The sequence below is a fragment of the Lemur catta genome, chromosome 13 (genome assembly GCF_020740605.2).
Source record: "Lemur catta isolate mLemCat1 chromosome 13, mLemCat1.pri, whole genome shotgun sequence".
Taxonomy (NCBI): domain Eukaryota; kingdom Metazoa; phylum Chordata; class Mammalia; order Primates; family Lemuridae; genus Lemur; species Lemur catta.
In genome coordinates, this window is record NC_059140.1 from 74,538,252 (window position 1) to 74,559,873 (window position 21,622).

A 21,622-nucleotide genomic window follows, 5' to 3' on the forward strand; every position below is an offset into this window, starting at 1 on the left:
AAATTAGGATTTAGTAGTGGCATCTACATTAAGAAAGTAGCATCCAATAACAGATTACTGTCTAGAAATGGTAAAACTAATTAGCATAGCATAATTTAAGAGAAATATATTTTTAAAATAGAGCAGTGAGTATATGGAATTTTTTTAAGTGAATTCTTATTAATACCTTACAATTCGTGTCATCTTAGGCGAGCTGTGAAGTGGTGGGGTACCCACTGAGTGGAGGCCAGATCTCTCTCTGTCACTTTCCACCCGGAGGCCCTTTGGGTAAACCAGATCCTTCTCTCGGCTCCACTGTCCTATCTGTGAAATGAGTGTACGAGTACCCCCTCACCGGGCTGTAAAGATTACTGATTCTAACAATAACTTACAAACTGTAAAGTCACACAAGTCTAAGGTGTCACTCTTCTGTCTGATTGCTATTCTGATCTTCGTTCTTTTTATAGTCTTTCATTTCTGCTTCAACGTGTATTTTTGTGTGGGTCCATTTTAGTGCGAACAGTATAGCATCGTTCCTGACTTTGAATTTTGGTTGCCTGAGGCAACCCCTTTAAATGATCAAGTAGAGTTTTTTGGGTGTGGTTTTGCTTTTTTTTTTTTTTTGTCTTCTTTCCCTCAGCAAATACTGACTGTGCACTGAATACAAGCTGTATGATGGCATGAAGGGCAACCCCTGGGTGCTATAGGGGACAACTTCCTAGAAGAGGAGATGCTGGAGCTGAGCTGAGGGATGCATGGAGCCAACCAGGTGAGGAGGGGGATGTGACATCAGGTAGGGTGAGGGCCCAGTGGGGTGGAACTGTGTGTGCAGTCCAGAGACCCTGAGTAGCCTGGTATCGCCGTGTTGTGAAGGGCGTGGGGGACCAAGAGCCAGCGGAGTGGAAGGCCCGGTGCCCACTCTGAGGAGCCTGACTTCACCTGGGCATGAGGAGTGTTCACTGAGTGGGTTAAACGATGGCATGAAGGGGCCAGGTGGGAAGTTTAAATAAATGCTGGCCTCTTCTTCCAGGAGGATGAGAGGTAACATTCCATATCATCCTGCCAGAATAAGTTAATCATCCCGAAATTAAAACATCTAGGTTGCTAATATGCCTTTTGCAGAGTTTTTAATTGATCCAAAACAATTGAGAATAGTTATATTGAATAGGTTAAATGCTAATTGGTTGTTTCCAATTAATATTTTTATAATTGATTTCTTTCTGCACACACACACACACACACACACAACATGATGTGAAGTAGTAAGGATGGGGTTCGGTGGTGAGGATGAGGAGGCAGTAAGCATAGAACACTCAAGCTTGGGCTGTCAGGGAGAAGAAAGCCTCTGGCTGGGGGAGGGAAAGTGAGTTATGATGTAAAACAGGAGAGATGTAACCAAGTTCATAGGCCAAGGGTGAGGCGCAGAGAGAGAGCCTGAAGCTATAGGAGAGAGCAGGTGGGGCCCAGGCGTGGAGAAGACCGGTGCACGCCGCACGGGGGCATCTGGGAGTGCATGCGTTCGGACTCGGTAAGTCAGCTGGGGCCTGAGCTTCTGCATTTCTAACACGATCCCCAGGAGATGCAGTTTGAGATGGAAAATTCTAGAGCTTTGCTTATGGCCCCAGGTCCAGCAGTCTCAGCATCACCTGGGAGCTGGTCAGAAATGCAGACGTTCAGGTCCTGCCTAGACTTGAATCAGGATTCTGCCCTCTAACGAGATGTCCAGAGCAGACGATTCCTAGGCACGTTCAAGTTTGAGAAGCACTGCTCCACCTCATAGGGGAGGCAAAGTTAGATCTTCCTGAGGTCTCTAGGTCACAGTTGCCACTAAGAGGGGTTGTGGGTAAGTGGTCCAAGAACAATTGCTATCCTCTTATTAAAAATTCCGGAAAAGAAAATTCTATAATATTCTCTGTTTTACTAGGACAGTCCAATTTAAGGGGGGAAATTCTAAATTTTGCTTCTAACTTGCTACTCACTAAATTTACTTACATTTCATCCAAATAAAACCATAACAGTAAGTTCAGACTGTTGATTCTCTCAAAACCTTATCAATCCCCTTTAAATGTGACCTCCCTCCTGGGCCACCCCTCCTCTCCCTGAGCCTTCTCAAACGTCTTACAGAGCAAGTGGCTGGGCCAGCCGCGGGGTAATCACCAAGGCTTCCACAGTTAGCGCTCCTTTCAGGGTTGCACAAGTAATGAATATCAAGTGTGAACACTCATTTCAAATCTGTTATACCAGCACTTGTCCACCCAAATGAATGTTGTCTTCTTTAAAGTAATAATTTATTCTAATGGTGTTGCCATTGCTTGAAGCATTTTTGAAAGTCTTTAGAAACTCCCTTCAGAAACTGACGCACACATTCTTTTGAATTTCTTCAGTAGGGGCATCACTTTGCTCTTTGAGGATACAGTGAATATTTCAAACAGTAAAAAGACATTTGAGCTGATAATTACGGTAGGAAATCAAGTTGAACAATGTTATCTTTTAGCCAAAAATCAAACTATGACTATTAGGTAATGAGGAAAAAAAAAAAAACTCCCTCATTCTGTAAATAATTTCTCGGCTTGCACTCTTATTGGAATAAATGAATTAACCTCCTATGTCACTGAGAACTTCGGTAAGTCAACCACTTGGATCAATCAGTCCTTACACATTTGTTTTGAAACTAAATTTTACAGTTATATGTCATTGATTTTATCTCCAAAACTGGATCACATCCATTTCCTTTTTGAATTTGTCTCACAGAACTTATTGTATTGGTCTTATGAGCTTGTACACTTGTCTTTCTTTTATAAGACTAGAAGCCCCTTGAAAGCAAGCGTCAAGCTTTAGGCACCTGAATGTGCCGGCATCCACCTGGTACGTACGTACAACACATGGTGGGTACTCAAGCATGTGCTGAATGAATGGAAATGAATTGAATGAACGAGGTCACTGTTGTCCTACAGATTCTATTGATCTTCAATGGTTAAAATATCTGCATTAGGTCACATTTATACCCAGAAGGTGGGCTCTTTTACCAAGGAAGATCTGTTCCTAGATTTTCATCAATTTTAAAGATAGCACGATATCACTTTTATGTGATTTGCTAATAAAATAACCTAGCACAGTGTAAATTTCCTTATAAATTTTGCTGAGTGAATATTGAATGAGTGGATGCATTTGGTTCAGTGTTGACTGAGAAAAAGTTTCTAATGATGAGAGAAAACTTCTAGATCTTTAGTCCATTCCGGGGGTGATACTGATGCTTTTTTCTCAATTTCACTACTTAAAAAAAAAAAAATCTTCTTGTCAATTTTATCAATAGAGTTTCTGTCTCCTTTGGGAAGTATTTAATATTTGACATCTACCTGAGGTTTGTTTGCACTGGTACAAAACTTATTTTATTGTTAATACTCTTTATTTTTTACTGATTTTAATAACAAATGTGTATCCTCTTCTGTTATTAAGTAGCATTCCCCTTTTCTGAAAGATCAGTATCACATTTTCTTTCCTTTCTCTAAACACTTCATAGCCTTGCTCTTCAAAAGGCTCTTCTTGAGAAAGTGGCTATGAAAACCACAGTTCTCATGGTAATTCAATAAGTTAGAAGGCAAGTGTACCACCCACAGACCACAACGGAAAGATCACACACACCCTCGGTCACAAATTTAATCAACTTGTAGGTTGAATGCTAAGAAAAGTTTTAATTGTGCAAATGTAGTACCATAACATTTCAAATATAAATGAAAAGATCAGTAGTGTTATCAAAATGTGTAATACGGGGACACATTTTTTAAAAGGATAGAAAAGTTACACTCAGGACCCATAAATCTTCCTCATTATAATCATATGTTCTGACTCATTCATGCAGGTTTTTATATGTAGATAGGGTGATTTTTTTCCTTTTGAAGAATTCCATTGCAGCAATGAGATGAAAATGTACTGATGTAACAATGTTTTATGGTAATGGTGTAGCTTTCTCCTAGCTTGCTTTTAGTGTTGGGATGGCTAAAAGCTTATTTAAAATACCCAACTGACAAATGTGCTTTCAATAAGGAGGACACTACCTGTCCATTACCCTTCCCATGTCACTGTCTGGCACCACATCACCTGGCCCCATTCCACATGGGTCACTTCATTAAAAGGGAGGCCAAGGGAGTTCAAATCTCAGGCAGTGGGTGGCAGAGTTACCATCCTAGCAACGAGGCCAGCCCTACAGTGAACTTTACCTTGAATGTTTTACCTTTACCTTAAGGTTTGGTATAGGTAGGATGAAAAAACACACCTGCCTTCCAATGAAAGCTGGCATAGGCTTTTGCCCAGCCAGGTCTGCAAGAGAAAATCACTGCTGACTCCATGCTTGCTGGGTTTGAGTCCAAACAGGTTGTCCCAAGTCAGAGGGCCCAAGTTATGACACTGATTTATGAAGTGTCATGGGTCAATACCCAAGTCAGACGATCCCCAAAAAGGCTGCCAGGAAAACTCCCCTAGGTTTGTGGTGAGCTGCACGTATTCTTTCTCACTGAGCAAAGCGTTCTGGGTGCAGGACTGTGCAGCTCCCCTGCCTCTTTGGAGAAGTGTCCAAAGTAGAAGATATCCCCCCATCCCCAAGGCCATGGGGCCGAGGCCCTTCCATTCTGGCAACCATAACCTTTACGGGAGCCAGCTGCATGGGGCCTTCCAGGGCATCACACCCATGGAAGTGGAAGAAAGGAGTCCTCCATAGAAGCCATGGAAGTGCCCGCCTCCCACCTCCGCCCGCCTCCCACCTCCCTCCGCCCCTGCCCCAAGCCTGCAGTCCGGCACACGCCTGGGTGTAGGAGCAACGGCTACAATGTTCAGTCCAATCAGATGAATTGGTTGGGCGTCTCTTCAGATTCCAGAACACTTGGAAACGGTAATTCTGCCAAAAGAGGCTCTGTCAGAGATGCTCTGGGTGACAGATTGCAGTTAAAAACATCATCTATTGAACCTAAAAAACAGTAAACAAGGCATGCGTTATTACCATCATTGCAAAAAAAAAAAACCCAAAATTCAACAGTGCCTTTAAAACTCACACAACATAGCTGTTTCAATAATTAATAGAGAATCCTGGCTCCCTCAGGAAAACTCAAAAGGCTAAACAGAAACATGTTGCTTTTTCTTTTTCAGTGGGACATGATTGTCACTTGCTTTCCTGCCGGCTGGACTAGATTTGCGGTGAGCTGCATGTATTCTTTCTCACTTGAGGGCAGAAGGCTCACATTTGGGGAATAGATGCCGAGGACAGAGGCCAGCTTTGCAGGGGACAGAGCTGGGTTAGCAGCCTTGGTGGCCCCATGTTCTGCAGGCACAGGAGCCAGGCCCTGCCTGTGTGACGGGCAGCAGGTGTGTCTTGGCTGTGCCATCTGCGATGCATGACGACGGCTTCCAGGGAGGATCCTACCCCACTGCTCCGGAGAGGAGGTGGCCCCAGGGCTGGCTCAGAGTAAACTTTCAAGGAAGCACTGCCCAAATTCATGGGTTCCTTGGCGTCCCTGAGTTGGCGGTGGATGCCCAGGGCAGCCTACACGACAGAGGGTGAGCCCTGCCCAGGCTGCTGTGGCCAGCGAGTGAGGATGAGGGTGTCAGAGGAAGGACCCAGAACCTGTGACGCTGCCTCGAGAGGGCAAATTAATCTTCCCTCCAAAAGGATCAGAGTGTAATGCCCCCCAGGGCTGCAAAGGAGCACAGCACAAGGCATCTTCCTGAGAAACTCCTGGACAGAGAAAGCGAAAGCATTGTGGGGAGAGAGACAGACAGAGAGACAGAGATAGAGAGGGAGAGGGGAGAGACAGAGATGGAGACAGATATGGGGGAGAGACAGAGACACAGAGATGAGAGATAGGGAGGGAGGGAGTGGGGGATAGGGAGAGAGATGGGGACAGATAGACAGAGACAGAGGGGGAAGGAAGGAATGAGAGAGAGGGAGGGAGAAAGAGAGTCCACTTCCAGGATAATAAATAACTAAGTGTAAGCATATTTGCTATGAACATTGGAAGAAAGCAACTGTCATTAAACACAACTAATGAAGACTGTACTTTACATGTGAACTTTGGTAACACTGCGGCTTCCCCGATGCCAGCTGCCTCAGCCACATGGGGATCAAAATCAAGAACCTGCTTTGTCATTTACAGTTTGTGAACTGTAACCTTCTCGAGAGTTATTCTTTGGTGGCCTTACAAAATTTGGAGACTCCTCCCTCAACCCATCATTTTCCTTAACATTCTGCTGTCCAGATGTGCACTCTGGGAACACAGCATACTTCCATGAGATTTAAATTATTGCCAATAATATTTCAATGAGCATTCATACTAATCTAAATTAAGAATAACCTTTAAAGTTATTTTCTGGGTATACCCCACAATATACCCACTATGTCAGAAAACTTAAAGGAGTCTAAAAGGAAAAGTCACTATTTCTTTTTGAGAGTAAACATGTCTCACTTCTTACTTTCTGAATTGTGTGATATTTCCTTTTATTGATAGGTCTTGCCTTTTCAATTAATCAACTCCCTCTTCCATTACGTTATTCTACCCCTTTAATTAACTACCTTCCAAATGTTCTTGAGAATTTTTAACGTACCTCTGGAAGTCACACTGAATTTTCGGTCAGAGAAACTGCTCCTTCGGATTAAAGGTTCACTCATTTTATCCAGAAATAACTTAATCGTCTCCTTCTTTTCTGGACTCGTACTTGACAAATTCAGAACTTTCCCATTCACTTTCACAGTGGAGTTGCTGAGCCCAAACCAATAGAAGAAATCAAATAATGCGTCAGCTTTGAATTCATAGGCAAAGCTCAAATTTTCTCCATTAACCACCTCGTTTCCTGGAGGGAAAAAATCCTTCACTGCCTCTTGAAAATCAAACTGAAAGAGAGAAACATTTCATTGACTTAATGGGCATAGCTATCACGTTGACGTTATAGAATGAACAGCCCAAATACCTAAAATGTCACACTCCTAATTTCCCCTTCACTCTGACAGATATTTTTTAACTGTTGTCTTTATTTTTTATAAGCAAATCTTTGCATTTATGTCACATTCCATTGAAAGGTTTTGCATTACTTGGCCAAAGTTACATTTATTCTCACACCATTTCTAATACGTTACTAAAAACTGAGCTCATTTATTGGCAGCAATAGAGAGCAAAGTGTCTGGATGCAGTTAAGGCCCCGGGGACTCAGCCCTGGCACGAAATGCCGAAGTCCCTTCTGTGTGCTTCATGGCCTTGGGTTCCGACAGGGTAAGACTTACCTGAAGCCGGTAACTTTCCCCAATCACTGAAGAAATGACCATGTCCATCCCTTGCTCTATCTGTCTTCTTATCTTCGGGTGCCTCGTGTTCACCAGAAACGCGTATGTCCTTTCTAGAAATCAGCAAGCAGAGTTCAGAAAGAAGTGTGTCCTTGTGACATAAACATGCTTCTTAGGATTTGCTAAGGCAGTGGTTCCCACCTTCTCTGGAGATTTTATTCATTTATAGCCTTCCTTACTGCAAAGCCTAACCAGAGTTCTAGAAATGTTTCCGAGAATTTTGTGGCTTTGAAGGAAGCTCTGGGCTATTGTAAAAGCAGGTTAGACAATCAGGTCCCTCCCTCTGCCGAGCCGCCCCGCCAGCACCCCCGCGGCAGTTTGTCACACAAGCCTCAGACATCAAAAGTTCCACTCTATAATTAGCACAGAGGAGAACTCTGCCTCCCCAGCATGTATCCAGTGTGGGGGAAGAAAGTGAAAAATCGAAGTGGCCGGTTTCACGTCCCCGCCTTGCTGGGTATTTAAATCACAACTTGGCTCTCCCCAACACATCCATATTTGCAAAGCAGAAAGTCATCCAAGTCCACGAAAGGATGTTGCCCCATGCTCTCATCCCAAGCTCCCATCCTCACCCTGTACCCCCTCTCCCCAGCCTCTCCAGAGACCGGGCATTCTCTCTGCCAAATGGCTAGTCTCAGTTCCAAGGATCAAGGCAATCTGAGGTTGATTCTCCTCCCTGCCTCTACCCCTAACACAAGCCCAAGTGGGAAAAATTGTCCCTCCCATTGTTTAACAGCACATCTCTGTCCTGGCAGACAGTTAGTTGGTGTTTCTCTTATTTTGCTTGGTAACCCTTTATATGTCCACTTCTGCATAATTTGAGCAAAGGGAAAGTTGTTTACTCATTATGAAATATTATTAACCAGCAACCTCTTAACTTTTCCAGCCCCCAGAATCGAACTCCATGTCCATAATTACTCAGTGCTTGGTCCAGGGAGACACAGAAGATACCTATGTGTCTTCCTCTGTTGAAAGGCCACACACCAGCCATTATTTGATTTGAAAACTGAATGTTTTACACTGGCTTTGAGATATCTCAGAGCCAAACCTCTGTTCCAGCAATAACAAGTGTTTACATCCTCAAGGAAGGCATTTTAAAATAACCTTATTCATCTTATTTTTCTTACCTATGTTTTTCTTTCTCCCAAATTATTTTTCTGGGACACTTTAGATATAAACTACCTCATATCCTCTTTGGAACAAGGGGTAAATAAAGTAAGCAAGCCCTTTTATACCTTGAATTACATTTCAAACAAACTAAACCAAGACTTTTAGGCTCATGAAGTACTCAGGGCCACCACACTCGGCAGTGCAGGTTGGGCAGGTTGTGCACTGTACAGGCAATGCCATTCACATTTGCAGACATTGTCTATTTGTACATATTGTGGCAAATTTCTGGGAAGCATTAGTAATACCCTTGAGGAAATGGTGGCTTTTTCTAATTTGCACAAAAGTATAGTTTAGAATAGCATCAGGGCTGGAAATGTTGCCTTAATCACAATTTCTCAATTAAAAATTGACCATCTTATAGGCTTCTATGTCAAAGAGCCTGTTTGTTTTATGGCTTTTATTACAATTAAGCAGTACTGGGTTTTTGTACCTCCTTCCAGAATAGTTGTCATACAACTGCACATTTTCTGTAGGCCACCCACAAATACCTCCCTGTACCACTCCCTGTACTTTCATTAAAGCATTAAGATGGAGCAATCTCACTCCTTTTCTAGATTCCTCCTGAGAGGTGATGCAGGAGGTGTACTTGATGCAGCTGTGAATTACGTTCCTGGAGAACTATCTGGCTTTCTGGTCATCGTCAAGCCAGAGAACACACGGGCCTCAGACACTGTAATGAGTGTTGCTTGTTCCCGTGCATTCTGTTCCTGGCCTCTCTTCCGAGAGAGCATCGTGATTTTTTATTAAGAAATGAGCAGAGAGAGCTGCACACATCTGAATGAGAGAGAATGTTCGAGGAAGTCTATTTGAAATTTGTTGACTGTTTCTTATTAGCTTGGAGTCATTTTAAAAATGTTATCTAGAAGCAAGTTTAAGAAATCCTGCCTCTGTCCCAGAACACTGTGCCTATGACTTCCCTCATGTATCACTCTGGGCAGGAGGAGGAAGGGAAGACGGAGGCGTTTTCATATTGGAATTTGGGTTAATACAGATGCTACCAGTTAATATGATTTCTCAGAAGAAACAATAAAGAGATGTGTCTAAACATGAAATTCTAACACCATAGCATGAAACATAAAAGCATCAACAACAGCTAATTATTTTCTCTATCTTAATTTCCTCATCTATAAAATGGGGATAGTATAAGTAATACCTCCTAGCTAGGATGCCCTTGCATCCCAGTTTGCCTGGGTCGCTCCCAGTTTGTACCTTCATCCCAGAATGATTATGAACAATGATGACATTCATGCTCAAAACACACCCCCATTTGGATGATAAGGCTTGCAGGGCTGTTGTGCCAATTCATTACGTCAGTGCATGCCTCAGACATAGTACATGTTTGATATGTGGTAGGGTGTGTTCTATAGCAATCCCATGGCTCCAGTCATTTCTGCAACCCTTGAAGGATCAGAATGTCAGGTCACTTCCTGCCTAGACAGGAAGTAGAAAAGAAGCTGGGAGACAGGGACTTCTTCCCCAGGATCGTTTAGGGGTTTATTCTGCGGGCTTGTGCTGTGCTTTAGCACAGCTCAGCAAGGCAGAACCAAACCAAAAATATTTAGATACCTACCTTTTAAGGTGTCTTTTTTGGTCTGTACATTAATAAAGAACAGCATTGGTTTGCTCAATATGGTTTCCCTGTAGTCTTTATAGTCACAGTAGTTGGTCAGTTCCACATACCTGTGAAAAAGCAGAGATAATTGCAAATGTAATTAATGTACCTTCCATCTAAGTCAGGAAGGGGATATACTGGACAGGTGTCTGCCACAGCCACAGATCTCTCAGGAAAGTCCCTTAAAGTGTGTCCTTACAGAGGTGGCCATATTTTGTACCATATAGATAAATCTCCTTCCTCTGCTCACAGCTGATGGGCTGCAGGATCAGTGTGCAGTCCAAAGGTGGCCCTGGGCCTTGTGGTGGCCTGGTGTCAATGCCTGGCTCTCAAGTGCAGCCTTTACCAGCTGATGGTGGGTATCGTCTATCATTTGGGCTATAAGAGTTCATTTGAAGCTATAAGAGTTCTAAGCCCTTTTGGATTAAGAATGAATTACACTCAACAAGTGGAATTAGCTGAGTCTTCTCCAGTGGAGTCATGCTGTCTGACTGGTAGGTCTGGAATTTTCCTTTCCTTCTCCTCCCTATTTCCTTTCTAATCCCAGGATAAATCCAGCCCCCTCCATAGATTACACAATCAACCAGTATTCATATGACCTGTTACTAATTCATATCTCCCCTCTTCTGAGCTTGTGCAATTAAAAAACAAAAACAACTATGTTGGATTTTTGCCCGTATCCATATAAATTTAGCCTCCTTGGTTTTCTGTTCATTATTCCAACCTAGGAAGATCTTTCTGAATCTCAGCTCTGTCATCCAGCCTGTTAGCTTTCTCTCCCAGCCCTACAAGCCTTCCACGCAGCCTATCTATGTCTCTGCCAGCATTGTTGATAAAAAGATCCTAGTGCAAATTTGTTTCCTTCAAGAAGATGGCTAATTTTCTAGCTAAACTCCAGCTCAGATGCAGCGAGGGTGGAGGCAGGCTGAGTGAAGGGTGTGTCTGCTGCAGTCTCTCTGAAACTCCGAGCTGGGTCCCCACTGACAGCTGAGCCCACCACAAGGGCTGCCTCAGCTACACTGCGGCGTGTTTGCATCTTACATCTCGTCATGACAGCGCTGAGCCTTTCCTTCCAGCTGGTTGTCCTTCAGGGCCTGACATGAGTATCACAGCCTTGGAGAGCAAACGGTTGCTGTGGGGAGCTGGGGCCACAGTCCTCCAGGCGTCACCCCCCCACACACATACCTGCACGCTGTTCCCAGCACCCCCCTCGTGGGGCCACGCACAGGCAGTGACCCAGGGGTGGGTTAAGAGCACGTCAGAGAATATCCACCCCTAGGCAGGAAGGCACAGCTTCCGCTCTGCTGTCTCCCAGCTTGGTTTCTTACAAATCTATGTCATTATCTTTTTGCTGGGATTGTCAGACCTGATTCTGAGAGCTTTTAAAACCTGACCCCTGATGGAGACTCTAAATGCTTCCTGCCTCCTATTTCACCAGGCTTTTAAAGCAGTCTCCCCCACCACCCCCCGCCCCTCTGCCCTGGTGGCGGCTTGGGGGCTGGTCCCGGTGGGGAGGGGCAATGGGGCTGGAGTGTTCCAGGGAAGGAAAGGGGGTACAGGGGCTAGTGCTCAGGGTGTAGGTGAGGAGGGCAGGCACAGGGCAGACGAGGGGAATGGAGGAGGGGCGGGCCTGAGGGGTCTCACAAGGGAATGGACTATAGAATGCAGATCCCGATTCTGTAGGGTTCCTCGTAGCCCCTGCCCCACCCTCGCCCTCACCTGGGCAGAACACGGGAAAGGGGTGAGGTGGGGACACCTTGGAACTCCGAGCAGAGTGGCCCCTGTGTGTGCTTCACATGAGCTGGGAGAGATTTTCCTGTCCTTCTTTGTCCCAACTGACCAACTGCCAAAAAGTACTGGAGAAAGGAAGCAAGGAGATGGCAGAAAAATGGAACTGTCCTTTGCTGAGCTCATTCATTCTCATTCATTCATTCATTCACCCAACAGCATTCATTAAGCCTCCGCTGTTGTCTGGGCACCCGGTAGGCCTTCATACACGCCATATTCCCCTGGAGGGGCTCGGAGCCTAGGAAGGGGGCGTGCAGGGATAGTACAGGGTCCCTTGTCCTCGCCCATCACCCCACTTGCCATCCATCTAGTCAGCTGCCAGTGACCTGGCACAGGACAGGCAGGCAGCAGTGGCCTGGGGAGGCGGTTGAGGAGAGGAAGGTGAGGTCTGTGGTTGTACAGGGACGTGGGGATGCGGAGGGATAAAGCGGGGAACCCTGTAGCCATAGAAGAGGAAAAGGGCAAGTCTGCCTGGTGCAAACATCAAAAAATAGCTGGTGGTGCTGGGGCAGGGCAAGGCCCCATCTGTGATCCATGCAAGGTGGGCTTCACGTACTCCCACCTCCCTGTGTATCATGGAGGCAAGTTGTCATTTCAGCACTTTACTGTATTTCTCAAGGTGATTCCTCTATTCTCTCAGTATCAGTAGTTGAGCACGTGGTGTTGTGTACAATGCACCCAGAAAATCTGCAAGTTTTGGTGACTTTTCTGATAACACAAACGACAGTGCAGTATGTTCCTCTGCCTACAGAATCGATTGACATCCGATGGGAGATATCATTGGATTTTGACATCATTGGATTTTCTTCCAATGAACACACAGCTTAAAGGAAAAAGATAAAAATCTCAACTTAGAAAAATGATCGCTGCTTGGGAGAACATTCGGTTTTCCCTAGAACCTTGTGGGAAGGCTTTCCTGAAGGCTACAGGGCTTACAGAGCTGTTATTTGGCATGATCAGAGAAGTCACAGTTTGAGTGTAACATATAACCTGTGCATGAATTATCTGTTTTTGGAGTCTGAATTTAATAAAACACTCTGAATAATAAAACTATGTGCAACATAATTTAATCTGCCTTTGATGATTCGGGGGCATTTGTGGGAACTTAACGGGCTGTAAACCTCATGACAGAGCATGCCAGTTATCACTGCGCCACAGATGTGTGAAAACACTGCTTACAGGAGAGCTCTGATGCCAGAATTGACAGACAAGAGACTACGGCAAGATCTCTACTTAATAAACTATCTCTAACCAGAACACAAATAAGAAATACCTCATTAGTTCATCCATCCCCAGCCTCCCAGTTATGGGCCAATTGTTAAACAACTTGAAATTCTAGTGAAATAAGTAAATGTGAGCATTCCTTTGAAATTTACTGTTATAAAATTTAGATACGTAAATCCCTAAAATACAAAAAGATAGGAGGATGTAGTTGTTAAGTCGCACAGGTATTTAAGTATCTACCACTTAATCACTTATTTTAGTTCAAGATGAGCCTTAGTAGATTACATTAGGGACTAGTTATTTGATCTTTAATCGTGAATATTTCAGAATGACTCATGCAAATATTGCCTCTGTGTATTGAATATTTATAATATTTGCTGAAGTTATCATTAGGGATGAAAAGCAAACAGTTTAAGATAGACAGTTCCTTTAAACTCTCATTTCTTCATTGCTTTTACCCTGCCCCCCAACTGGTTCTAGGCTGAACCTTTCTAAGCCTGGCTTCAATCCAAAGATTAAAACAAGGACAATGTAGTGGGAAGCACAGTGTTTCAAAATAAGATCTAATTCTGTCCTAATTTCCTGGCTAAGTGAACTCAGTTCCAGATGCACAGCTCACTGTGACCTTAAGTGAGTTCCTTAACCTCTCTAAACCTATTCCCTCATCTGTAAAAGGGCCGTAACAGTATTTCCTTCCATATGATGATTGAATGCAGTACTTGTAATGTAGACATACGTACTTGGACCCATAGCAGGTGCTCGATAAACATTATGAGCATCTTTAATCCTGGCCAACTTGACTGACCCACTGGGTGAAGTTCTGTAAGCTTAGTTGATTTTCAACTAGGGCTGTGTTCACTTGAGTTACCAGGAAATGAGGACAATATGAGTATGTGATAAAGGAGCAACAGTTTCTCCTTCCTTGCTCTAATTTCTTTCCTCACTTTTCCAGTTTCTAAGGCTAAACAGAACAGCTTAATAAATGCAACATCTGAAAGATGGGACCAAGGAAGAGCACTGTGTTTTGCTTCTAGCAAATCAGGAGTGGCTGAAAGATCGATCCCCTCTAAGACACCCACTTTTCAAAGCTGCCCCAACTTTACCCTTGGCTCTAATAATTTTCTGCTCAAAGATAAATAGGAATTCAAATTCATGACCTCCACCTAAAGGGTTTGTGTGTGTGTGTGTGCATGTGTGTGCATGCATCATCTAAAAATATATGGGCAGCGGAGCAGAGAAAAAGAACACACACTGCAATAGTCTGTGCAGAAAGCCCAGAAATTGCTCGCAGCTTTCATAATCCTTTGCTGGGACACTAACAAAAAGCTCGCAGGGACATTTTACTCTTGGGGGCAAGCAGGATGCCCCTGCCGTGAGTTTCCACTGTTAACTGGTTTCACCTTATGCAGAGCCTCACCCTAAGCTCTCAAATAATTCCTTCTCTTTTACTTCTCCCCGCTTCTGCCCTAACTCTAGTGAAATTAAGTAAAATTTTCAGACTTATCACTCTGATGTCTGTAGCTCACACAGACATTATTCAAGGATACCCATGTTCTTTCATTCACTCATTCATTCATTAAGCAAATATTGACACAGTATGTGCGAAACTCTGAGATGGGGCAGAGAATGATTCAGTCATCCGTGGATGCAATAAACATTTACTGAGCACCTGCTCTGTGCTGGGCCCTGGGGACACAAAGATGACAAAGGAAATAGTCTTGCTTCTGAGCAGGATAGAATCTACTGGGAAGACAGATAAGAAAATACATGATTTCAATACGAAATGATAAGTTCACCTTGTTGCTCAAAGTGTGATCCTTAGACCAGCAGCACTGGCATCACCTGGGAATTTGTAAAAATGCAGAATCCGGGCCCCTCCCCCGTCTTATTCAATCAGAATCTGTGTTTTAATGAGATCTTTGGGAGACTTTCATGCTCATTTAAGGTTTGGGAAGCACTGATCTGAGATAGGGTCCCTGCCACTCACAGGGACATATAAATGCCAGAGAAATGCATAGTTCTTTGCATTCATGTGTCCAAGCTCCACTGGGTTCTGTCCTGGTCTTTTAAACAAAAGGGACCAAGGGAGGAGGGGCCTGAAGTTACAGCCACATGTTGAGGTGAGACGGGTAGTAGGAGGGAGATTGTTCTGTCAGGACAAACACACTCCCAAGGGATGGGCAAGAGCAGGAAGGAGTTGAAGACCCCAGAAGGAGTCACAGCTTAGCCCAGCCTTGGGGACTGCGGTGGCTGCATCCAGGCGGACAGGCAGGCATGTGGCCAGGACCAGAGGAGCTGAGAGCAGAAAGTGGACCAGAGTGTGGCTGGTGCGAAGTCCAGAGCAAGGCTCCCAGGAAAGGCAGGCGGGAAAGAAGGCAAGGGGACAAGTGGCTTTTGAATCATCAGATCTGAGAGGGATTTCTGTCTCTGTGACCTCAGCTCGAGTTTTAACTTTGCTGAAATTCATTTTCCTGACCTATAAAATCTGGCTGACAAGAGGTACCCCACAGGTGGCTAAGAGATTAAATAATGTATGTAGTAGAATGCTTGGTTTGGGGACTGCTTAATTATAATACAAAAGCTAACATTCGTCAAATGATCAAAATGTGCCAATAATAACTATTTTAAGGACTTTACAAACTTTAATTCTGAACAACAATCCTATAAGGCTGATGGTATTACTATTATTGTTATTCTCATTCTCCAGGTGAGGAGATGGTTACCCACAGAGATTAAGACATTTCCCAAGGTCACTCAGCTAGTGAACAGCAGAACCCGGCACGGGTAGGGACCTGCTGCCTTAAGGCCACATGTGGCCTTCTAGGACCTGAGTGCGGCCTTTTGACTGAATCCAAATTTTACAGAACAAATCCTTTGGTTAAAAGGGGTGCAGCAGAGAAAGATGAAGCTTGTTTTGCCCCCTTTGGTGCTTAAAAAGGAACAATCTTGAAATTGGAGGCAGCAGGTTCCCCGCCCTTGCAGGGTCTCATAAAAATCGTAGCCCAATACATGGATGGATGGTTATTATTCCATCATTATCACTATGGTCCTGCTGTCCTGGGCCGGTTACCACATCTAAGGCCACATCCTGCCTGTCTCCCAGCCTCAAGTCGGGATCCCTTCTGAGAGCTGGGCCTGGGCGCCACACAGAACCCAGCACTGCCCGCTTTGGGGGCAGGTGAGGCTTCCCCCAGTGAAACTCCACCTGCGTTCCAGCCTCACTTTACCCTGTGAGTCCCAGCTCCACCTCGCCTGCACTCTCTGCGCTGGGTCGCTGCCCTGAGGTGGGTGTGACTGTCACCCATCTAACAGGACGGGCAGGGGCAGGCCATAGCTCTGCTTTTAGTAGCTTCCTTCAAACCACTGCACTTACTTCCTCTTTTAGGCTGACTGAACAAGATGTGCACTGGCTGATGTAATTCCAGTTATTTATTTGTAGATTCAGGAAATGAGTGAGAAGGCAGAATTATTTCAGGTCCTAGGCAATTTGCTAAAAGCACAGGCACTAGAGCCTGACAGGGCTACTGGTTCTACTGCTCACCAGCATCTTACTTAGGTAAATTGCTTAAGCTGTCTGCGTCCTACTTTTCCCACCTGTAAGAGGGAAACAACAACACTGCAGATTTTGTAAGCCGTTGTGAGATAATACCTGTGAAATACTTTGCTCCATTCCTGGTGCTCAAGTAGATAGTATTAGCCACCATTGTTACTGTTGTATTTATTTTTATTACCCAAGCAGCTTCTTTCATGCCAGGGGACCACCAAAAAGAAGGGATTAAGGGTCATCTACACCAAAGGAAAAAAAGGGGCATGTGTGTGTGTGCATGTGTGTATGGGCACATGTCATAGTTAATGGTTATTTGGACTTTCAAGTAGTGAATGAATAGCTCCTTGGATGACCATTACACATCCCTGGTATTCTGAGCAAGTTTTGTTTGGAACATGGGTGGAAATTTTGACCTTGAAAGAAAAAGATAACAATAAAGATCTTGCCGTATATCTAACAAAGCCGGACAAATATTTTTCAAGTAGGCTCTCAAAAGAGCTTTAAAGCCCTTGGTGGCCATCCCTAAACTGTCCCACCACCATAGGTTTCCTTGGTGCATTTAGTTAAGTATGTATTTAGAAAAATGTTCAAGTTTCAGAAAATGAACCTGAGTAAGTAGGGCCACCAAAATTACCCTCTTGCTCTCTGAGTGAACGATCATATGAATGTTAAGGTCAGCGGCACTTGGCCTTTTGGGGTTCCTTGGGAGAGGACCTCATGAGAGCTACAGCACACACTTCTGAAGCCCCAAAAAGAAACCTAATTACACTGTGGGCTTATCCCACACACCGCTTTATTCTAGACGCTAAGCTGCCAGGGGACCTCTGCTGTTTAATTTTCTTTTGTGTAGGAGGTGTTCAAAACAAGAGTTTAATGACAGACTTCAAAATCATTTCCAATTTTGCAGCACTGCTTGCTATGATTGGGGGAACAGTATGTGTCGAATTCTGTTGAATTTTAAAAAATGAATTAATTAATGGAGCAAGGATTCTTAACCTGGATCCAGGTATCTCATGAACTGCCTGAGTGGTCAACAAATTTGGGTGTATATCTACATTTCTTGGGAAATGGTTACATATAATTCTGAAAAGCTCTATAGTCTAAAATGATTAAGAATAATTTTGTCTTTCTCAATCTCAAGCCATTGGTGGCTGGTCTTAGTTAGAGGCCATCCCACACCTAAGACAGGAATATGGTGGCCGAAAAGAAGATGAAAGAGTTGCGGAAGTCCATCAACTCTAGGCTCCAACTCAGTATGACAAATGGAAAGTATATGCTAGGGGATCGGCCCCCTCTGCAGATGGTAGAAGAGGCAAAGCAAATCTGGTCGTCCTCGCCGCCTGCTCAGCCTCAAGGAAGTCTGAGACAGCGCTATGCCATATACTCTCACAACGGCCGGCCGCCACGCCAGTGACAATAACATTGAATTGAGCACAGCATGTGGAAAATGCTATAGGGTGTGCACCCCAGCTGTCATTGATCCAGGCATTCTGAGATCTTTAGAATCATACCAGAACAGACTAGTAACAAGAAAATCACGCAAAACCTTTTCGTTAATAAAACTGGCCAGAGCTTGTTTTTAAAAAAAGAAGGAAGGGAGGGAAGGGAGGGAAGGAAGGAAAGTTGAAGGAAGGAAGGAAGGAAGGAAGGAAGGAAGGAAGGAAGGAAGGAAGGAAGGAAGGAAGGAAGGAAGGAAAGAAGGACCACAGCTTCGGAGGACTATTTTGAGGGAGGACATTTTATGCTATCCCCAAAGGCAAAGACAACCGGGCAAATCTGGCAGATCAGAGGAGCAGCAACTTTAGACGTCTAAATTCTGGCTTCAGAGTATTCCCCACCTCCTGATCCACAAGGGCAAAAACCTTTCCCTGCTGCCCACAACCCAGTCCCCCTGCTAAGCCTAGAAGGTTGTCTCCATTTAGACCAGATTCCCTCTGGGTCGTCCTTCAGGGCCGCACACCGAGTTATAAAAGCTACCTCCCTGCCACGTGTTCCCGAAGGAAGGGAGATTGCATCTCCCATCACCCCAATCATTTCCAGAGACTCCTTGCTACTTCCCAGGGCACAAAAGCCCTCACTTGATTGCTTATACAAGGAGAACCTGTAATTTGCTGATTCGAGTTTGCACCTTGGTCTCTGTCACCTGGTCACTGTGGCCTGGTTGTTTATTCTAGACCCTAAGCTGTCAGGGGATCACTGCTGTTTCATTTTCTTTTGTGTAGGAGGTGCTCAAAACAAGAGTTTCATGACAGACTTGAAAATCATTTTAAATTTTGTAGCACTGTTTGCTACGATTGGGGGAGCTGGTTCTGCCAAAAGCCTAACCTATGGCTTCCATTAATTCTGGACACTTTTATTTTCCATACCCTGTTCTCAAGCACAATGGTTAGCTTCCTTTTAAATCTTTGCAGGTCTGATTTCTGACTCAGTTCCTCCCACGGTTCCTTGCTTATGGTTAGGAATTTTCATTTCACTAAGAAAGGGAGACAGTCTTGCTGGGGAATGGTTTTTTCAGGCATGCAAAACCCTCACTATCTTTGTTTGGAAAAGCAAGGTTTTTTCTCCCAGCAGCTCTGAAGAAGGTACGTTAAATATCTCATTTTGTTTGTTTGCCTCTCTTGGCTCCATCCCACCCATAGCACGCTGTCTTTCCCAGTAGCAAAAGCATTATATCTTCATAGCTGGCCGCTCACTCATTTCCGAATCAAACTGTAGACTGCACTTGCCTCTTCCTGGCCCTCAGCCCACAGCACAAGTATAGGAGGGCTTCACACGCACAGTCCCTTCCCCAGGGTGACTCCGGAGGACTGTGGCAGCCAGAATCAGGCATGAAGTGCCCTCCTCCTCTACCCCAGGGCACCAAGGCCTGCTTCAGATGGGTGGACCACAGCCAAGAAGAGCTCCAGGCACTTTGGCCACAGCATTCAAGCACCCTGAGGGCCTCCGTCCAAGTAGGGCTACAGGTTTGGCCCCAGCCTTGTGCCAGGCTCCTGGAAGCACGCTCATTGCACTTACTGTTCCCAGAACTTGTCTGCCCGCTCCACGGCCCACGCGGCCCTGGGCTCCACACCCAGAGGCTTTGCTCCCTTCTCAGCCATGATCTATTTATTTCTCTATTTTTGAGACACTAAGGGAGGCCAAAGATGGGAAACTTTGGACTTTTGCACACTTCTCTCCACTAGGACTCCTCACTGGATAGCTGGCAGTGCTCAAAATGGTGCATCCTCCCTCCCCATGCCCCACGCCCCAGATCTAAAGCCAGAGTGTGCGTCTCTCCATATCACAGACATCCCCTAAAGGGTGTGCCCCCAATTTGAGTTCATCTGACCCAGTTAAGGAGCTGAATGAATCCCACCCTGCCCTCCTCGTTCCCCCCAGCCCTGATGCCCTTCTGGGTGGCTTCAAGCGGTGGCAGCTGCAAGATGTCAGTGCAAAGGGCAGAAAAAGCAAGGGCGCGGAGAGCTTGTAGGCTTCGGGTGACATTAGCAATGAGAAAAACTTAGAAGCGAACGAAGGAGGGGGGTCCGGTAGGGGTGGCGGGCAGCGAGAAGAGCCTGGGCTCCCAGGGACAGCAGCGGGTGGAGGCGTTTCTGCGGGGACCAGGTGTCGGGCGGGGGCTTTGGCGAGGCCACCCACCTCTTGACGTAGCTGCTGAGGCGGTATAGCTGCCCGTCCAGGCGCACCAGGCCGTCACCGAAGACGTTGAAGCCCCCGCGCGCGGCCGCGGGGTCCCCAGGCCCGGGCACCACGAGCTGGTCGCCGCGCAGCTGGAAGGTCCCGGGCTGCAGGCGCAGCAGCTGTGCCAGCGGCAGCAGGGCCAGCTCGCAGTCGCACGTCCACAGGCTGCGCAGCTCCCCCGAGGAGATGGAGGTCAGGCTCGGCCTGGCCACCGGCTCGCACGCCACCCCCGCCATGCCACTGTCCTTCCACCTCCCGCGTCTGTCCCGGCCCCACCAGCCCTAGCTTGCACCTGACTGTCCCCAAGAGGGGTCTGGCGCCCCTCCTGCGTTCGCCCCGTGCAGGGGGCGCAGTGGGCGCTCAGGTGCCCGCGGGTTCGCCCCTCCCAGGCTGCCGGCCGCCCGCCCGCGACGAGCGCTGCAGCCACCGCGCGGAGAAAGCGGCCCCGGAGCAGCGCGGCCGGTTTTATCCGCCCTCGGGGCGCCCGCCGCGCCCCTCCCGGCCCACGGGCACGACCTCAGACGCTCGGGCCGAGTTATCATCGTCTCATAACTTGGCGCGCTCCCGCCTGGCCGCTCCCGCTCGCAGCTGCCAGGGCTTAGTCATCCCCCCTGGGGTCCGCGACTCAGCAACACCCGGGCCGGTCCCGCCCCGCCTGGGGGACACTGCCAGGGCTGGGGGAGACAGCGCCCCGGGGTGCGCCTAGACACCGCACCTCTGCGGACTGATGGAGGGGGTCCCTGCCCCACCCTCTCCACCCGGGGCAGGGGCTTTGGGGGCGTGGGGGCTGGAGTGCAGCGCCGGAGCTCCGATCCCCACCCCAATACCCTGCCTGTCTCCCAGCTTCAGTTTTCTGCTTTCTTCTCTCCCTCCAGATCATACTCTGCGTTTCCTTCCTCTCAGCCTTTCCTTTTCCTGGTTCCTGGCCCTGGAGTCCTTTCCCCCTGAAAGCCCCACTGATGGTCACGTCACTTTTCCATAAAGCCTTCGCAAATGCCAGTGGATTTCATCGCCGAGCTTCTCTTGCTCTGGCTGCGCGGTGGCCCCGAGACCGTGGTGTGCCCTGGGTTCCGCATGGAAGGGACCGTGCCTCCTCCCCTGCCTCCCCTGCCTTGAGTACCGGAATACGTTCATTTGTTCAGTCTATAAATATTTGTGTGCTCACTGGTCTCCTGAGGTATGAAAGGACTATTTCACTCAATTTAATTAAACAACTATTTCCAGAACATCTACTAGGAGGTAGATAAACTAGATTCTGAGAAGACTAGAGTAAAACAACACAATCCTTGCACTTACAGTC

At 46.3% G+C, this 21,622-nt stretch overlaps 1 protein-coding gene across 1 annotated transcript; it reads right to left on the reverse strand.

Moving 5' to 3' along the window:
- Window positions 1-3,651: 3,651 nt before the first annotated feature.
- MEDAG (mesenteric estrogen dependent adipogenesis) lies at window positions 3,652-20,777 on the reverse strand. The gene is made up of 5 exons (XM_045567149.1): window positions 20,281-20,777; window positions 10,044-10,153; window positions 7,244-7,356; window positions 6,571-6,856; window positions 3,652-4,939 (listed from the first exon to the last, which is right to left on the reverse strand). The coding sequence occupies exons 1-5, from the start codon at window positions 20,556-20,558 to the stop codon at window positions 4,815-4,817; spliced, it is 912 nt and encodes a 303-aa protein (XP_045423105.1). The 5' UTR covers window positions 20,559-20,777; the 3' UTR covers window positions 3,652-4,814.
- Between the last annotated feature and the right edge of the window lie 845 nt (window positions 20,778-21,622).

Bases quoted from the DNA above. Each gene is read 5' to 3' on its own strand.
- MEDAG (XM_045567149.1), bottom strand. From the start codon at position 20,558: ATGGCGGGGGTGGCGTGCGAGCCGGTGGCCAGGCCGAGCCTGACCTCC. The intron at 10,154-20,280 runs GTGGGTGGCCTC...GCTTTTTCACAG, and splicing joins CTCAGCAGCTACGTCAAGAG to GTATGTGGAACTGACCAACT. The intron at 6,857-7,243 runs GTAAGTCTTACC...TCTCTCTTTCAG, and splicing joins GGGAAAGTTACCGGCTTCAG to TTTGATTTTCAAGAGGCAGT.